This window comes from Heteronotia binoei, chromosome 15, assembly GCF_032191835.1.
Source record: "Heteronotia binoei isolate CCM8104 ecotype False Entrance Well chromosome 15, APGP_CSIRO_Hbin_v1, whole genome shotgun sequence".
NCBI classification, from domain to species: Eukaryota; Metazoa; Chordata; class Lepidosauria; order Squamata; family Gekkonidae; genus Heteronotia; species Heteronotia binoei.
The window spans coordinates 17,362,578-17,380,138 of record NC_083237.1 but is presented as its reverse complement, the minus strand read 5'-3'; the positions used below and the strand labels follow the sequence as shown (position 1 = coordinate 17,380,138).

Below are 17,561 nucleotides of genomic sequence, written 5' to 3'. Positions count from 1 at the left end.
CTGGCCGGTGGATGTCCAGGATTTCCGCACACATGCAGCAATGGCCAACCACTTCTCCTGTCTTGAAAACCGCAGGGCTTTTTTTGTAGCTGCAACTTCTTTGCCTATTAGGCCACACACCCCTGATGTAGCCAATCCTCCAAGAGCTTACAGCAGGCCCTGTACTAAGAGTCCTGTAAGCTCTTAGAGGATCGGCTACATCAAGGGTATGTGGCCTAATATGCAAAGGAGCTCCTGCTGCAAAAAAAAAAAAAAGCCCTGGAAAACCCTATGAGGTTACTCTATGTGATTCAACTGGACTTCCTACCACCACTGTGACAAGAAGAGCAGCTGGATCAGCTTCTGGCACTTACAACATTGCTCATCACAGCTTTAAGTGGGATTAATACGCTGCCCTACTCTCTGAATCAGAGGCTCAGAGCGTTTTACAATCTCCTTTATTTTCTTCCCCCACAACAGACACCTTGTGAGGTGGGTGGGGGTGAGAGGGCTTTCACAGAATCTGCGCATTCAAGGACAACTCCTGCAAGGCCATTCCAGCAGGTGCAAGTGGAGGAGTGGGGAATCAAACCCGGTTCTCCCAGGTAAGAGTCCACGCACTTAACCACTACACCAAACTGGCTAAGAACCAGGGCGACGCGAGATTAGAAGCAGCTCGGACTGGTGCTTCAAGAGCTGCTTCTAAATTGGACCGTTTCCAAGGGAGTTATCTACAGTTACTGCCAGTTCAGACCCCATCCATGTATATTTATAGTTAGGATTTTTGGCCCCACTGTGTATTTATTACTTTGCACTTGCCCACATTGAACCTCCTTTGCCATGTTGACACCCATTCGCCCAGCCTTGACGGATCCCTCTGGAGTGCCTCACAGTCCTCCCTGGTTCTCACCACCCTGAACAACTCCGCAGAGCGCATGAACCTGTAATAGCTGCAAGACAGACAAAAATAAGGAGGTGTGTGTCTGCCCTGCAGGGATGAAAAAATCATGAATTCCTACCTGTCTTGCAGGACTTAGAAGTTCAGGAGCCTTCGAAAGAAAGAAATGTGGTCACCTTAAGTCCTCCCTGCTTTTTCATCCCCCCCCCCACCGATCCCCCTCCCAGCCCCACTCTTCCCAGCTCTTACTCCTGGTTGTTGCACACCACCGAAATCCCTGCTTTACATGCAAGTCAAAAAGGCTTGTTTGCAACCCATGGTGTGGGCTTCTCCTGTTTCAACGAGCCCCGCCTTTGGCTCCTCCCTCAACCCTTTAAAAGTCAGTATGAACACCCCTCACCTATAGCCAGGCCTCCTGTAACGTGCAAAGGAATCCCTACCGGGCGCCTGAAGGAGCTCTGCTCTCTCCCCGCCCCTTCTTTCGAGAACAGGGACTTCTTTATCTGCCTGCTTCACGTGGCAGAGGGTGGCTATCAATGCTCTCCCTGCAGCTCCTCTGTGACTGGTACACATCTGTTGTTCTTTGAACCTGCTGTTTCCCTAACAGCTGGTAGCTGATGCAGGCTTGCTTCTGAGTTAAAATTGGATTCGTGCTTCATTCTTACCTCTTGCCTAAAGCTTGTTTTAAAAATAAGAGCAATCTGCCCTTGGAGTCTACCTGTTGCAGATCTGCATGAGTTCCTGTGAGCCTGCCTGCACTGTGGACAGATAAGGCTGCTGCATCTCTGCATGGAGAGGAGCTCATTAAACCCAGTGCAGAGGCACGAGGAGGCCTCGTTCACACATGCAGGTAGAGTGGTCTGCGTGATTAGATTGGAGATCGTGTTTTAGAATGCTTGCCCATGCCCAAACTTCCTGCAGATAGAAAACTAGCAAGACTATTATGTGCTGTTCTGTGTTCTTGCTCATATACTATTCATAGTGTTAGTAACTGAAGCATGGTTCTACCCTCCAGGATCCAAATGCCTACATTCCGATTGGCCATTCTGTCTGAACTGGCCAATTGGGACACAAGGCGTGTATCAATGTACATGTAAATGAAGGATCCTGGAGAGACCAATCGGGCAGATTCCAGCCGACTAAAAGAGGTGTGTCCTTCCCCAACTATGTATATTGCTTGTTTTGCCTGATTGCTTTCCAGTTTGGTTCTTTCAATAAAGAAGTTTGTTGTTAGCAGGGGGGGAATTCTAGCAGGAGCTCCTTTGCATATTAGGCCACACACCCCTGATGTAGCCAATCCTCCAGGAGCTTACAGGGCTCTTAGTACAGGACCTACTGAAAGCTCTTGGAGGACTGGCTACATCAGGGGCCTGTGGCTTAATATACAAAGAAATTCCTGCTACAAAAAAAAAAGCCCTGGGACTTGTTACCCACAGCTGCACTCACTTTTTAATCATGACTTTAGCAGATCTGTCCCCTTGGTCTGCTGGTTTTCTGCTTGCACAGGCTTTTCTTTAAACACACCACAAATAGGGAATGGGATGATAATGAACAAAGGAGAAACAAAAAGAAACTACACCACGTGTCTAATAATAGAAACATATTATTTGCAGTCACCTGTATAATCATTCAATGAATTTTACACAATAAATTTTCCATACGCTCATTAACAATATGCATTCAAGTTCACATGTTGTGGTCCTTAAGATTATATCGAGGCCTTTAAGTGCAACTCGAAAAAACTGTAAACCGCACTAGAAAAATGATCAAATTGCTTTTGTAAAGGACCAGCATTTTTTTTTTCAAACAGACTGCTGCAATGGTATCTTTCCAAAATATCACATCGGATGCCTCGAAGACAAGGGAATATTCAGAACTGAAACCCCGGCCTCCTCATGCCAGGCTCTGGAACATCCTGTGATATGACATCAGTTCTGACAGAGACTGAAACGTGTGTGCAAAGAGATGATGTATAATCCAGTTTCTAGCCTGCTGTCCAAATCGGAGACCCGTTTCCCTTCTACTTTCTCAGTCTTCTTCAGGAGGTGGCATGATCTTTTCATCCTTTGGCTCGAAGTCCCTCTCCAACTGAATCCCAAATTTCTCACGCAGGACGGCTGGGATCTCAGAGCTTTGCAGTGGGGTCTCCGTACGTTTCTCCCCCATTGTGGAGATGAGACGCCATCCCATATAAGTAAGGCGCCCACCGTCTTCCTGATGCAAGGAACAGAAGGATTTGCAGGGGAAGATAGAACTGGGCGAAGTCTGGTGATAAAGGCACATGTCAGCAAAATCCTCCAGCTTCTTCTCCTCAAGGGTGAATTGATACAAAGGTCTCCCTTCCTTGCCAGGAACTTACCGGCGATCCAAGACCCAAACTCCCCCCTTATTGCCGAGCCAGAAGATGCCTCCATCTTGGACTTGCTCTGAGTCCGGCTTCAACTCCAGTGGCTCTAGAAAGGCTTCCCCAAAACCGACATCGCAGAGGAAGGAGCGTCCATCCAACTGGACCAAAATCACCATATGGTGCATAGGGGGGCCATAGTGCCCCGTGAAAGGGTTCCGGACATGACCGGACACTGCTTTGGTGTCAAATCCCAGTGTCTGCAGCAGCCACAAGAAAAGCCCGTTCAGCTCGTAACAGAAACCGTCCCGGTGGCACCAGACAATCTTGTCGTAGAGAAGGGGCAACGCCAAGGAGATTGGCTCCCCACAGTGGATGCTCAGGCTCCCAAAGGGCACGGAGAGGAGATGGCAACGGTGGAGACGGCGCAAGGTCTCCAGAGAAGGCTGGGCGGGACCCTGGTACCCGATCCGTAATAGATATCGGCTAACGTCCATGTTGTCCTGACCTGGATGCCCCGGCAGGCCTGGTCTTGTCAGATCGAAGAAGCTAAGCAGGGGGTCAATATTAGGATGGGAGGCCCCCAAGGAAGTCCAGGGTTGTGATGAAGAGGCCAAGAAATGACAAACCACCTCTCTTGCCTTGAAATCCCGACAAGGTCACCTACAATTAAAATAAAAACAGAATTTTTTTGGGGGGGGGGGGATTCAGCTGTGACTTGATGGCAACCCTCTCCCCCTGCCCCACAAAAAAGAATCCATGCTGGGCAGTAGGGCTTCTTTTGTAGTAGTAGTAGAAGAAGAAGATTATGATATTGGATTTATACCCTGCCCTCCACTCTGCATCTCAGAGTGGTCACAATCTCCTTTACCTTCCCCCCAACAACAGACACCCTGTGAGGTGGGTGGGACTGAGAGAGCTTTAACAGAAACTGTCTTTTCAAGGACAGCTCCTACGAAAGCTATGGCTGACCCAAGACCATTCCAGCAGCTGCAAGTGGAGGAGTGGGGAATCAAACCCGGTTCTCCCAGATAAGAGTCCACACACTTAACTGCTACACCAAAGTGGAACTCCTTTGCACATTATGCTACATCTCCAAGAGCTTACAGGGCTCTTACAGGGCTCTTTTTACAGGGCTTACTGCAAGCTCCAGGAGAATTGGCTACAACAGGGGTGTGTGCAGTGGTGGGATTCAGCCTTACCATAACTAATACTTCAGCAAGCCTTACTATAACTAATGCTTCAGCAAGCCTTACCATAACTAATGCTTCAGCAAGCCTTACTATAACTAATGCTTCAGCAAGCCTTATTATATCTAATGCTTCAGCAAGCCTTATTATATCTAATGCTTCAGCAAGCCTTACCATAACTATTACTTCAGCAAGCCTTACTATAACTAATGCTCCAGCAAGCCTTACCATAACTAATGCTTCAGCAAGCCTTTCCATAACTATTACTTCAGCAAGCCTTACTATAACTAATGCTTCAGCAAGCCTTACCATAACTAATGCTTCAGCAAGCCTTACTATAACTAATGCTTCAGCAAGCCTTACCATAACTAATGCTTCAGCAAGCCTTACTATAACTAATGCTTCAGCAAGCCTTACCATAACTATTACTTCAGCAAGCCTTACTATAACTAATGCTCCAGCAAGCCTTACCATAACTAATGCTTCAGCAAGCCTTACCATAACTATTACTTCAGCAAGCCTTACTATAATTAATGCTCCAGCAAGCCTTACCATAACTAATGCTTCAGCAAGCCTTTCCATAACTAATACTTCACCAAGCCTTACTATAACTAATGCTTCAGCAAGCCTTATTATATCGAATGCTTCAGCAAGCCTTACCATAACTAATACTTCAGAAAGCCTTACCATAACTAATGCTTCAGCAAGCCTTACTATAACTAATGCTTCAGCAAGCCTTACCATAACTAATGCTTCAGCAAGCCTTACTATAACTAATGCTTCAGCAAGCCTTACCATAACTAATACTTCAGAAAGCCTTACCATAACTAATGCTTCAGCAAGCCTTACTATAACTAATGCTTCAGCAAGCCTTACTATAACTAATGCTTCAGCAAGCCTTACCATAACTAATGCTTCAGCAAGCCTTACTATAACTAATGCTTCAGCAAGCCTTACCATAACTAATGCTTCAGCAAGCCTTACCATAACTAATGCTTCAGCAAGCCTTACCATAACTAATGCTTCAGCAAGCCTTACCATAACTAATGCTTCAGCAAGCCTTACCATAACTAATGCTTCAGCAAGCCTTACCATAACTAATGCTTCAGCAAGCCTTACTATAACTAATGCTTCAGCAAGCCTTACCATAACTAATGCTTCAGCAAGCCTTACCATAACTAATGCTTCAGCAAGCCTTACCATAACTAATGCTTCAGCAAGCCTTACCATAACTAATGCTTCAGCAAGCCTTATTATATCTAATGCTTCAGCAAGCCTTACTATAACTAATGCTTCAGCAAGCCTTACCATAACTAATGCTTCAGCAAGCCTTACTATAACTAATGCTTCAGCAAGCCTTACCATAACTAATGCTTCAGCAAGCCTTACTATAACTAATGCTTCAGCAAGCCTTACTATAACTAATGCTTCAGCAAGCCTTACTATAACTAATGCTTCAGCAAGCCTTACCATAACTAATGCTTCAGCAAGCCTTACTATAACTAATGCTTCAGCAAGCCTTACCATAACTAATGCTTCAGCAAGCCTTACCATAACTAATGCTTCAGCAAGCCTTACTATAACTAATGCTTCAGCAAGCCTTACCATAACTAATGCTTCAGCAAGCCTTACTATAACTAATGCTTCAGCAAGCCTTACTATAACTAATGCTTCAGGAAGCCTTACCATAACTAATGCTTCAGCAAGCCTTACTATAACTAATGCTTCAGCAAGCCTTACCATAACTAATGCTTCAGCAAGCCTTACTATAACTAATGCTTCAGCAAGCCTTACTATAACTAATGCTTCAGGAAGCCTTACCATAACTAATGCTTCAGCAAGCCTTACTATAACTAATGCTTCAGCAAGCCTTACCATAACTAATGCTTCAGCAAGCCTTACCATAACTAATGCTTCAGCAAGCCTTACTATAACTAATGCTTCAGCAAGCCTTACCATAACTAATGCTTCAGCAAGCCTTACTATAACTAATGCTTCAGGAAGCCTTACCATAACTAATGCTTCAGCAAGCCTTACTATAACTAATGCTTCAGCAAGCCTTACTATAACTAATGCTTCAGCAAGCCTTACCATAACTAATGCTTCAGCAAGCCTTACTATAACTAATGCTTCAGCAAGCCTTACTATAACTAATGCTTCAGCAAGCCTTACTATAACTAATGCTTCAGCAAGCCTTATTATATCTAATACTAGCAGTAACCATGATGAGTAAACAGTTTAAAAGCAGCAGGAAGTCCTTGTTCACAAAGTTTGAGCGCTCGTGACCTGTCTGCGCCTCAGCAGTTGTCGGGGTGCACTCGCCCCCGGTGCTTCCTGATCCAGCCTCGCAGCCGCGTGCCGATATTTTTGCGCTGCCTTTCGCCTCTTGCAGCTGGGCTGCGCTGTTGACTCCTTAGGGAAGACCGGCTAAAGACGTTGCGGACCCACTGAAAAAAGTTGGTGACGCTCCGGCGGGACGTGGGTGCGGCGGACGGGCAGCTGGGAGCCGACGGGGTTGGCTCTCCTGTCTTGGCCACTGCCGGACTCTGCAGGAAGAAGAGAAGTCATTCTCACAGCCAGGGCTCTGAACGGAGGGATTCTTGGAACTGGAGTTCTAGCAAGCAGCTGCTTGAAGGGGGGGGGGGGCTGTGCTGACTGCAGCAGTGGCCGGTTTTGGTTTTGCCCATTGCTTTGTCCCTTACAGGTCACACTTTGATGCTCATACTCTATGGACTCTGGGACTGCAAAGGCAGCATTTACGTAAAGGCATTAATTTGCAGCTCTACAATATTCCTTCACCCAGGCTAAAAAGATGTGGCCTTGTACTTCCACACTGACCAGCTATGCCACTTTAAGGATGTTTTCTAACAAGCTTGCGGGGAGGTTAGTATAAAAGCCTAATATAATAAATAAGTAGGCTTGCCAATCCCCAGGTCCCAGCGGGGGGGAGGTTCTCCCGCTTTCCTAGGCTCCTTCCCCCCCCCCACTCAGCTGGCCAGCAGGGGGGGGAAGCCCCAGCCCCACAGCCCCCATGTGCCTTTCCCCCTCCAGAGGCTTCAGTCTCCGCTCAGAAAGGCTTCCTCTTGGGATGGGGTGTCTGTGTTACTTTGAAGAAGTTGGCAGCAACTCGTGAGTAAAGAGGCCAGTCCCTCACTTCGGAGTCCCCAGAAACAGGGAGGGGGAGGGAAATGTCTGCTAGGCACTTCATTATTCCCTATGTGGAGATCGATTCTCATAGGGTATAATGGAGAATTGATCTGGATATATCGGGGGCTCTGGGGGGGCTGTTTTTTGTGTTAGAGGCACCACATTTTCAGAATAGCATCTAGTGCCTCTCCTCAAAATACCCCCCCAAGTTTCAAAAAGATTGGACCAGGAGGTCCAATTCTATGAGCCCCAAAATAAGGTGCCCCTAGCTTTCATTATTTCCTATGGAAGGAAAGCATTTAAAAAGGTGTGCTGTCCCTTTACATGTGATGACCAGAACTCCCTTGGAGTTCAATTATGCTTGTCACACCCTTGCTCCTGGCTCTGCCCCCAATGCCTCCTGGCTCCACCCCAAGGTCTCCTGGCTCCACCCCCAAAGTCCCCATATATTTCTTGAATTGGACTTGGCAACCCTATAAATAAGTAAATTTCTGCACAATGAGGACTAGAATCTCTTTTACATGATAGCTGACATCTTCCAGACTTCGTCTATCCCACACAAAATGAGCATCCCTTGGAATAAAAACAAAGGCTGGCCCCATTTGACATAAACTGGGTCTTTTCTGAGGTGTTTTTTGCCAGGCACTAAATTTGCAACCCAACGTGGGTCCTTTCTGCTGGGAGGCTGTACCAACAGAAAAACTGGCCTCCTGAATTCAACAAATTCATGGAATAGTGAACTATTTAGAACTCCTGCATACAGGAGCAATCTATCTCTGGAACTGGGCACAAGCAACAAAAGAGGGCCGACATTTTTGTGCCCTGCTCCAGAACTTCCCTGAGAGGTCTGGCACTGGAACCCTTCCGTGTGATGTGACCAGGAGGCATCTTGCATTCTTCTCTGCACTGGCCCTGTATTCCCAGCAGGCCCCATTCCTCAGACTTTCTAGAGTTTGCCTCTAGCACCTCCCTCGCTGTGCATTCCCAAAGCCCCTTGCGGGCTGGGCAGCCGGGACCCTTTGCCAGAGTGGGGCTTCTTCACCTTGGCCTCTTCCCCTCTGGGGCTGCCTTCCACTCCTCCTTCCTTCTCGCTGGCTTTGTCCTGCAAAGTGCCCTCAACTTGGAGGCTGGCCTCAGGACTGGCCGGGGGGTCTGGAAGTTCATCGTCACTCTCAGACTGGTAGGGGGGGAGATTGCTGTAGGTGAGGTAGCAAGGGAAGTAGCCCGTGGAAGCACCAGAGTCCTGGTGGAGGTCTTCGCGGTCTGTGAGGTAGCAGCTCTCTTGTGCTAAGTAGTCACCGTCAGGAGACTCTGGCCTGGGGGTCTGGGGGCTCTCTGTCACCTGCCCATCACTGTCCTGGCTGTAGACAGAGGTCACCTGGAAGGGAAACACCATTTGAAACCAAAAAAAAACACTTCAGGTGACAGAGGAATGTTTTTTGTGAGGGGATCAGGGCCATCTCCAGGGGGTCTGGCACCCAAGGCGAGGTCCTACCCTGCCACCCCTCACCCCACAGCCTGCACCCCTCCTCCCTCGCCCCCAGTGAGGGTGAGCACCACAGCAACGGTGTGGCCTAGCGCCTGCGCTTCAAAGCACATATGCCTCCCAGCCGCCATCGTTCCGCCTGTCCGCCATCGCTTCTGGAAGCTTTCACAAGGGATGGTGGCTGGGCTGAGTGACGGTAGCCAGGCAGCACATGCACTCTGAGGTGCAGGTGCCGTGCTCACCCATTTCCCTCGCTGAGGGCGGGGGGAGGACCCAGCCGAGTACCCCCCCCCTGGATGGCACCCTAGGTAGTGGCCTAGGGATGCCTAATGGAGAGGGCTGGCCCTGCAGGTGGAGAGCCAATGGAAAATGCTGAGCCAGATGAGGCAACTCCATAAGCTGACCTGGTTTCCCAGCAACCATTTGATAGGAAGCAGGGCCCATTTCTCCATGGTCAGAGGCCAAGACTTCCATGCAGCAGGTCTCAGGTTATTTAAAGAATTTCAGGCAACAGCAGACATTGTGAAGGTCTGCAGAGCCGCTGCCAGTTAGAGTTGGCAATACTAAAGCTGGGCAGGCCTAGAGACTGACTCTGCATAAAGCAGCTCCAGATGTTTCTGGAAGGTCCCATAGCTCAGTGGTAGGGCACCATGATTTGCACACACAAGATTTAACTCTGGTGCCATAGAGACCCCACGTTCTGAGGAATAATCTGGGAGAGCTCCAACAAGTCTGAGCAGAGAAGACATCTGCTTGTTCTAGTTTCTCATTTATTGATCTCCAGGACTGAGAGGATTATTGCCTGAATTCTTCTCTCACCCCACTCCCCTCCCGACCCCTTATTAAACTAGCTTTTCTGTTTATCTGTCCAGCTTCTCTCTCTCCTTTGAAGATAAGTCCTATTTCACCCAAAGGGTGATGAACACATGGAATTCACTGCTACAGGAGGTGGTGGCAGCTGCAAGCGTAGACAGCTTCAAGAGGTGGTTGGATAAACAGCAGAGGTCCATCAGTGGCTATTAGCCACAGCGTTTTGTTGGAACTCTCTGTCTGGGGCATTGATGCTATGTATTCTTGGTGCTTGGGGGGATGCAGCAGTGGGAGGGCTTCTGGTGTCCTGGCCCCACTGATGGACCTCCTGATGACACCTAGATTTTTTGGCCATTGTGTGACACAGAGTGTTGGAATGATGGACTTTTGGCCTGATCCAATATGGCTTCTCTTATGTTCTTAAGACTTACCACATTTACTATGACCTCCAAGGGTACTTTGTGTTGTTCATCTGGCGAAGGCGAAGACTCCTCTGGGGAACTAGAAAGCAAAGGGTCGTCTACTGCCCCTTCCTCCACAACATTTCGACTATCCTGAGAGGCTTCCTCTTCTTCCTGTTCCTCTTGCTGCCTTCTGTCGATGTCTTGGCTCTGAATAATGGAATATAGCATTACTTTCTGGACCAGAACTGGAAGACAGACAACAGTAACATCTTTTACCACCCGTGCATATGCACTGGATGCATGATTTATTCCTGAGAGGTCTCTTGAACATTCCTGTCTTGTGCCTACTGATCTCTCTTTGGAAAATTCCTTTTTTTGGTCCAGTATTGTTATAATGGTTGTTGTAGATTTCCCGGGCTGTGTGGCCATGGTCTTGCCATTATGAGACCCGACGTTTTGCATCCTCAGAGGTGTAACCCCGAAAACTGGAGTTCTCTCTGCGTCAAATTGAGAAGAAGTTGGTAGGCAGGTAATTTGTATCTACTCAGGAAGGTAGGGTAGGGCTGAGTCATTATCTTGTGGGAGCTTTCTTTTTCTGGGTTACACCTTTGAGGATGCCAGTCACAGTCACGGGCAAAACATCATGTCTCAAAATTCCAAAACCACGGCCACACCGCCCAGAAATTCTACAACAACCAATGGACTCTGGCTATGAAATCGTTTGACAACATGTTGTTATATTCTTTGCTAGTTCTTTGTAACAGTTCTTTGTAATATGTGCCTATTTGTACCTCAAACTTGGTGGGGTTTTTTTTGCATAAACAATTTTTATTGGTAACGTATGGTAGCAGATCTATATCTTTATCTTACAACTTAAAAAAAGAAAAATTTATCTACCCCATATCTTACTTTTCCCCCACCCCTCCCCCCGTTACTTGACCCCCACCAGTGTTATTTACTTAAAAAAACACAAATATTAAAGGTACCCTTAACTATTAAAAAACCAAAAGTTATATTCTTGTTTTAAAAACTTAATCATTATCAAAGATTGTCCAATGTCCTTTTATTTTCCACACTTTTTCTACATATCTTCTGAAATTCTTCCACTCCATCTTAAAAACTTCTAAGTCATAGTCTTTTAATATTCTTGTTAATTTGTCCATTTCACTCCATGACATAACATTTATAATCCAATCCCATTTCTCTGGTATTTTTTCTTGCTTCCACAACTGCGCATACAATGTCCTAGCAGCTGAGAGCAAGTACCAGATTAAAGTTCTGTCTTCTTTTGGAAATTTTTCCATTTGTAATCCTAACAGAAAAATCTCTGCAACTTTATTAAACTCGTATCCCAAAAAAAGATTGTGAGAAAAAAAGATTGTGAGGGAAAAAAGATTGTGAGCTGCTCTGAGACTCTGTCCTTGAAAGGGCAGCTGCTTTTAGAGCCCTCTCAGCCCCACCCACCTCACAGGGTGTCTGTTGGGGGGGAGGAAGGGAAAGGAGATTGTGGGCCACTGTGAGACTCTGTCCTCGAAAGGGCAGCTGCTGTGAAAGCCCGCTCAGCCCCACCCACCTCACAGGGTGTCTGTGTGGGGGAGGAAGGGAAAGGAGATTGTAAGCCACTGTGAGACTCTGTCCTTGAAAGGGCAGCTGCTTTTAGAGCCCTCTCAGCCCCACCCACCTCACAGGGTGTCTGTTGTGGGGGACGAAGGGAAAGGAGATTGTGGGCCACTGTGAGACTCTGTCCTTGAAAGGGCAGCTGTTGTGAAAGCCCGCTCAGCCCCACCCACCTCACAGGGTGTCTGTTGTGGGGGAGGAAGGGAAAGGAGATTGTGAGACGCTCTGAGACTCTGTCCTTGAAAGGGCAGCTGCTGTGAGAGCCCTCTCAGCCCCACCCACCTCACAGGGTGTCTGTTGTGGGGGAGGAAGGGAAAGAAGATTGTGAGCAGCTCTAAGACTCTGAGATTCGGAGTGGAGGGTGGAATATAAAACCAATATCATCATTATCATCATCATCATTGTGTATATGTCATTCGTATTTTGTTACAAGGCTTTCAATGGGCCTATATATATATATATATATATATATATATATATATATATATATATATATATATATATATATAATTAATTAATTAATTAATATAATTTTAATTAATATGTGTATTTTTATTATAACAAGTATATATGAGGTTTTAACTATTGGCCCTCTGCTACGTTTATTTCTTACCTTTTTTGGTTCTTGATTTAATTTAAGACCCTCATCACAGCTGGCTTCTCCACGAAGAAGCAAGAATGCGTATTTCACCTCCTTTATTTTTCATCTAGTCCATTTACCCCCAAGTGGTGACCCCGGGCCCCAGGTTCTGTGGCAGGAGTTGTCACTCTGGCCTCAGGGGGAGTAGCTTTCTCTGCCCACGGGCTGGGGAGCTCCTCCCATTCAGAGGAGACAAGGTGACAACGGGAACAGACACTCATGATCCAGCTTCCCAGGGAAATCTCTTGGCAGCTGGGTGGCCCTCACATTCCCTCTCTGGACATTGACCTCTAACTGCGCCTTCTCTCATTATTCCAGCCCCATAGCCAACCTATGCCTCTGATTAACTGTCCAGCTTCTGTCTTTCCTTTCCAGACTCACCTCATTTGCTGAGCACTCCAGGTTTCCTTCCGGGCTCTCGCTCGGCAGAGGACAAAGCTCCTCCTGGGTGTCACAAACCAAAGACTCTTCTGTGGCACCTTCTAGTACATCCTGAAGGCTCCCCTGAAGGGCCACCTCTTCCTCTCGCACCTCCTGATGCTGCAGCTGCAAGACCAAAGGGTCCAGAGAAGACTGGGTTTAAGACCCTTCTCAGAAGCATCACAGTTGGCTTCTTGATCACAAGAAGGCACATTTCCCCTAAGCCCACCTGTGCCTCTGATTAACTGTCCAGCTTCTGTCTTTCCTTTCCAGACTCACCTCATTTGCTGAGCACTCCAGGTTTCCTTCCGGGCTCTCGCTCGGCACAGGACAAAACTCCTCCTGGGTGTCACAAACCAAAGACTCTTCTGTGGCACCTTCTAGCACCTCCTGAAGGCTCCCCTGAAGGGCCACCTCTTCCTCTCGCACCTCCTGATGCTGCAGCTGCAAGGCCAAAGGGTCCAGAGAAGGCGGGGTTTAAGACCCTTCTCAGAAGCATCACAGTTGGCTTCTTGATCACAAGAAGGCACATTTCCTTTCGTTTGTTTGTTTTAGCTCATTCATTTCTCTTTTCTTTTCAAGGAGGACCCTTGAAAGGTCAGATGTTAAGACAGCCACTGGCTTACCAGGCATGTAGAAAGAATCACCAGCAGGTGAGATGCCTTGATTGGCTTGGAGCTACTAGGGGTTCTATTGGGAGACCATCTCCTAACAATTCCTCCCCATTCTCTTCCCCACGTCTGGTAGGAATAGCAATTGAAATGCTAGGCAAAAGGCCCCATGGTGGTGGGCTGGATCCAGGCAGAATGGAGAGGGAGCCCCCCCTGCACTTCTCCCCTCACAACTCCCTGTCCTCCTCATGCCTCCCCAGAAGATGATGTTTCTTGGAAGAGATCATCAGAATCATCAATGCAAATTCAGGGAAATGGTTCTCTTTTTGAAGAGAAAGGCCCTTTTGTGAACTGTTGGAAGTATGGAGATAAAGACAGAGCCATTTGTGGCCTTTTTCTTTTAAAAAAACATTCTTTATAAAATCAGACTACTGATTACACTTAAAGGGCACCAAATTACTAACTTTTACTGTACAATTTATTTGTTGTGATATATCTAATATGATCCACAGTAAGACAGCAGATCAGTAGAACATAGCTTCTCTCCAATTATGTAATTGGTTTATAAGATAAGATTTAATTTTGTAACTGGTTTATAAGAATTTTTTACCACCCAAGGCTGAGCTATTTTGGATTTGGTCCCTTTGGGCTGCCAAATCTCTCTGGCCTTTCACCTATGCCAGTGCAATTTCTGGGCATGCCTCCCTCCTCCACAGTTGAGTCACTTCACCAGATCTGTGTTGGAAAACACCTGAAGACTTTGGGTCCAGGAGAAGGTGGGGTTTGGGGAGGGGAGGGGCTTCAGCATCGCACAATGCCCAAGAGTCCAACCTTCAAAGTAGCCATTTTCTCCAGGGGAGCTGATCTCTGCCTGCTGGAGATCAGTTGTAAAAGCAGGAGATCTCCAGGCCCAGACTGGAGGCTGGCAACCCTCTCCCTTAGCCTTTCAACCCACAGATAAAGAGTGTCAGAATCTTCCTTACCATTTTCTCAACCATTACAACCACTGGTTTCTCTGGATCGAAGAGAAGGATTTCCCTGTCTGTAGGGCTACAAAGTCCAGATAAGGCAATGACTGATTGCTGCTCTGGAGAATTGAATAAACTGAGCTCTCAATTTTCCCAGCAGATGGATGCTAGTCCAAGAGTCAGTTGACAGTTGAACCTGTATCCACCCAACGGAAAAGGCAGTCTAGGTTCCGAGTTTCCATCACAATGGGCTCTGGATTGTTTCACTAGGGTAGAACGTTTCCCACCTGGCACTGCTGGGGTAACCCACCAAACAGAGAAAACAGACGTCAAGGCCTGAAGGGAAGCAAACTGCTGTTAAAACTTGTTTGTGTTTCTGGCATTTCATCAGTGTCACTCATGCTGTGTTGGCCACGGAGCCGCATTTCCCATCAACTGAAAGAGCCAGTGGCCAATTGTATGCCGTGGACCAGCCCAAACACCTGCATGCCCAGAAATATGACTATTTATGAAACTATTTTAAATATATGATAGCATTTTCACATCCCCAAGTTCCTCTGAGCATCCAGGGCTGCCTCTCACAAGAGCATTAGAAACAAGATCCAATTGGAAAAGTATTAGAAACAGCTGAGTTGGACAAACTTTCCTCTCCCCCAAAGGAGAGATCAGTACAAGAAACAGATCCTTTGGAAACCCTTCTATACTTGGTTAGACACTCTGGTATAACTTTGTCCTTTACAGGCAATGTTAGTAGTATGAAACTATGAATTAGTAGAATTTTGATTGTTAAAATGAGATTATATCAACAGATCAAAAGACAGTAATTTGTTGCAACTTAACTTATATAGAGAAATACTTTGCTTTTCATGTGTTATCTATTTTTGTATCATTCAGAAATGGAACAGCGAAATTTTTTTTATTCCCATTTCTCTTTCCCCTTTCCCTTTCTAAATGCAATAAAATGTTTTCAACACAACAAACGTCTGTGGCCTTGGTGTCTCTGGAGGACTTCACTGTCTGTAGGGCTATAAAGTCCAGATGAGAAAATGACTGGAGTTTTGGGAGTGGCGACTGCAGGAGGCCGGGTTTGGGGAGGCGAGGGACCTCAGCGGGGCATAATGTCACAGACTCCACCCTCTAGAAGAGTCCCCAGGATTTAGGGGTGCCACCCTCCAAGTGGGGTCTGGGGATCTCTTGGGATTACAACTCATCTCCAGACTACAGAGATCAGTAGCCCTGGAGAATTCGGATGCTTTTGGAGGGTGGAATCTCTGGCCCTGTGCTGCTCTCAAATCTCCAGGCCTGAAGGGAAAAGGAGAGGCATGAGGGAAGACAGAGGGAGTTCTGAGGAGAAAAGGGAGAGAAAAGCCATCTTGGTTCAAGGGCAGAGTGGGCCAAGAAGGTGCCTCAAGAGAACTTCAGCCTCTGAAGATAAGCAAGCAAAAAGGTAATTGGAGGCTAGGGTTACCAGCCTCCAGGTGGGGCCTGGAGATCTGCTTTTACAACTGACCTCCAGCTGGCAGAGATCAGCTCCCCTGGAGAGAGTGGCTGCTTTGAAGGGTGGACTCGGGCATTGTCTCCTGCTGAGTGAGGCCCCGCCCCTCCCCAGTGCCCACCCACTCCTGGATCCACCCCCAAAGTCTCCAGGTATTTTCCAACAGAGACCTGGCAACCCTATTGGAGGCCCATTGCCTAAGGCCATTATGTTAAACTTTGATGTTGTTCCAGTTGTATTACTGGATGCAGTCCTCTTTGCTCCCACCTCAAAAAGGCAAAGAACATGGTAATCCCAACTGATTGCAAGGTGAGAAATAAAGGTTTACAAAACATGCAACACTGAGAAGGGGCTAGAGAGAACTTTTCTTCCTCTTCCATGATATCAAAGCCCAAGGTATCTCAAAGCCTTGAGAGCTAGTGTGGTATAAGCATTGGACAATATCTGGAAGACCCAGTTTTGAATCACAGCATGGAACGTCACTGGATGACCCGGGGCCAGCAAATGTCGTGGATGGAAGGATCGAAAATATAAAACGGAACTCCGATCTGTACGGTTCCTAAATAGGTGCATGGCCAGAGTATAATTACAGGTGTGGTAAATACACCAGCCTAAAAAAGAAACCATATCTGCATTGCCGGATCCCGTAAAAGTAATGGAGCTGTGTACAGTGTGGATCAACATCATTATATTCATATTTATTCAGGATCCCAAAGAGCTTATCTATGTACTTCTTATGCATGTGTGAGAGTTTGCCATACAGCCAATTTTTACACGTAGAAAGGAACTCCACTAAACACAGTGATTATATGAGGGACTGTAAAAAGTCGCAGAATGCATTTTTGACACGTGGCTACTCTAGATTAATTGTGCAATCTGCAGTGGGTAGGGCTTACAGTGTGGATCGTAAAGATCTTTTGTAGAGGACTTTTGTAAGAGGACTACTTTTGTAAATTTTTAGATTTTAAATCTACTTTTGTAGATCTTTTGTAAGAGGACTACTAATAAAATCTCTTGTGCCTTCAACTACACCCCTTTTTCTCACCTTTATAAACATTGGCATCTTTTGCTTGATATTCCTGGGAGCAGTATGCCTCCTTTCATTGGCTTCAGACATACTAGAAGTTTGAAAGATCTAGTTCATTCAGATGGCCCATTGGCCTGATCCAACATGGCTTTTTTTATGTTCTTAAGGGCACAAGACTTCATTTCTAAGTACAGCGTGCAGCATTAGAAAATGGTGTTTCCTTCGATGCAATGTGGGAGTCTTTTGAAGGCCAGTTGTAATTCCAGGAGATCTTCAAGCCCCACCTGGAGGTTACCAAATCCTGGGAGAATTGCAATGATAAATGGAGCAAAGTGAAACAAAGCCCTCAGTGTCAAGCATGCGGTTTCAATGACGAGTCGAGCTTGATACAAAACTACATTTATTGATATAAGGATACTTTCAGTGTAACAGATTCTTGAGAATGATGCTACAGATACATTGATACAATATTTTTAAGGCTTACTTCAAAAGGATTCCAAAAGGTGGGGGCAAGGGATAGCTCTC

At 46.6% G+C, this 17,561-nt stretch overlaps 1 protein-coding gene across 1 annotated transcript; it reads right to left on the bottom strand.

The window, feature by feature from the left end:
- Positions 1-2,464: 2,464 nt before the first annotated feature.
- On the bottom strand, positions 2,465-17,126 carry LOC132583222 (uncharacterized). The gene is made up of 7 exons (XM_060254890.1): positions 17,055-17,126; positions 13,215-13,379; positions 12,897-13,061; positions 10,286-10,465; positions 8,601-8,936; positions 6,698-6,957; positions 2,465-3,884 (listed from the first exon to the last, which is right to left on the bottom strand). Exons 1-6 carry the CDS (start codon positions 17,124-17,126, stop codon positions 6,709-6,711), a joined length of 1,167 nt encoding a protein of 388 aa, XP_060110873.1. The 3' UTR covers positions 2,465-3,884; positions 6,698-6,708.
- Positions 17,127-17,561: the final 435 nt, after the last annotated feature.

Excerpts from the sequence above, each read along its gene's own strand:
- LOC132583222 (XM_060254890.1), bottom strand. The coding sequence starts at position 17,126 with ATGTCTGAAGCCAATGAAAGGAGGCATACTGCTCCCAGGAATATCAAG. Across the intron at positions 8,937-10,285 it reads TGGAGGTCATAGTAAATGTG|GTGACCTCTGTCTACAGCCA; the intron begins GTAAGTCTTAAG and ends TTTCCCTTCCAG. Across the intron at positions 6,958-8,600 it reads CCAGAGGGGAAGAGGCCAAG|AGTCCGGCAGTGGCCAAGAC; the intron begins GTGAAGAAGCCC and ends TTCTTCCTGCAG.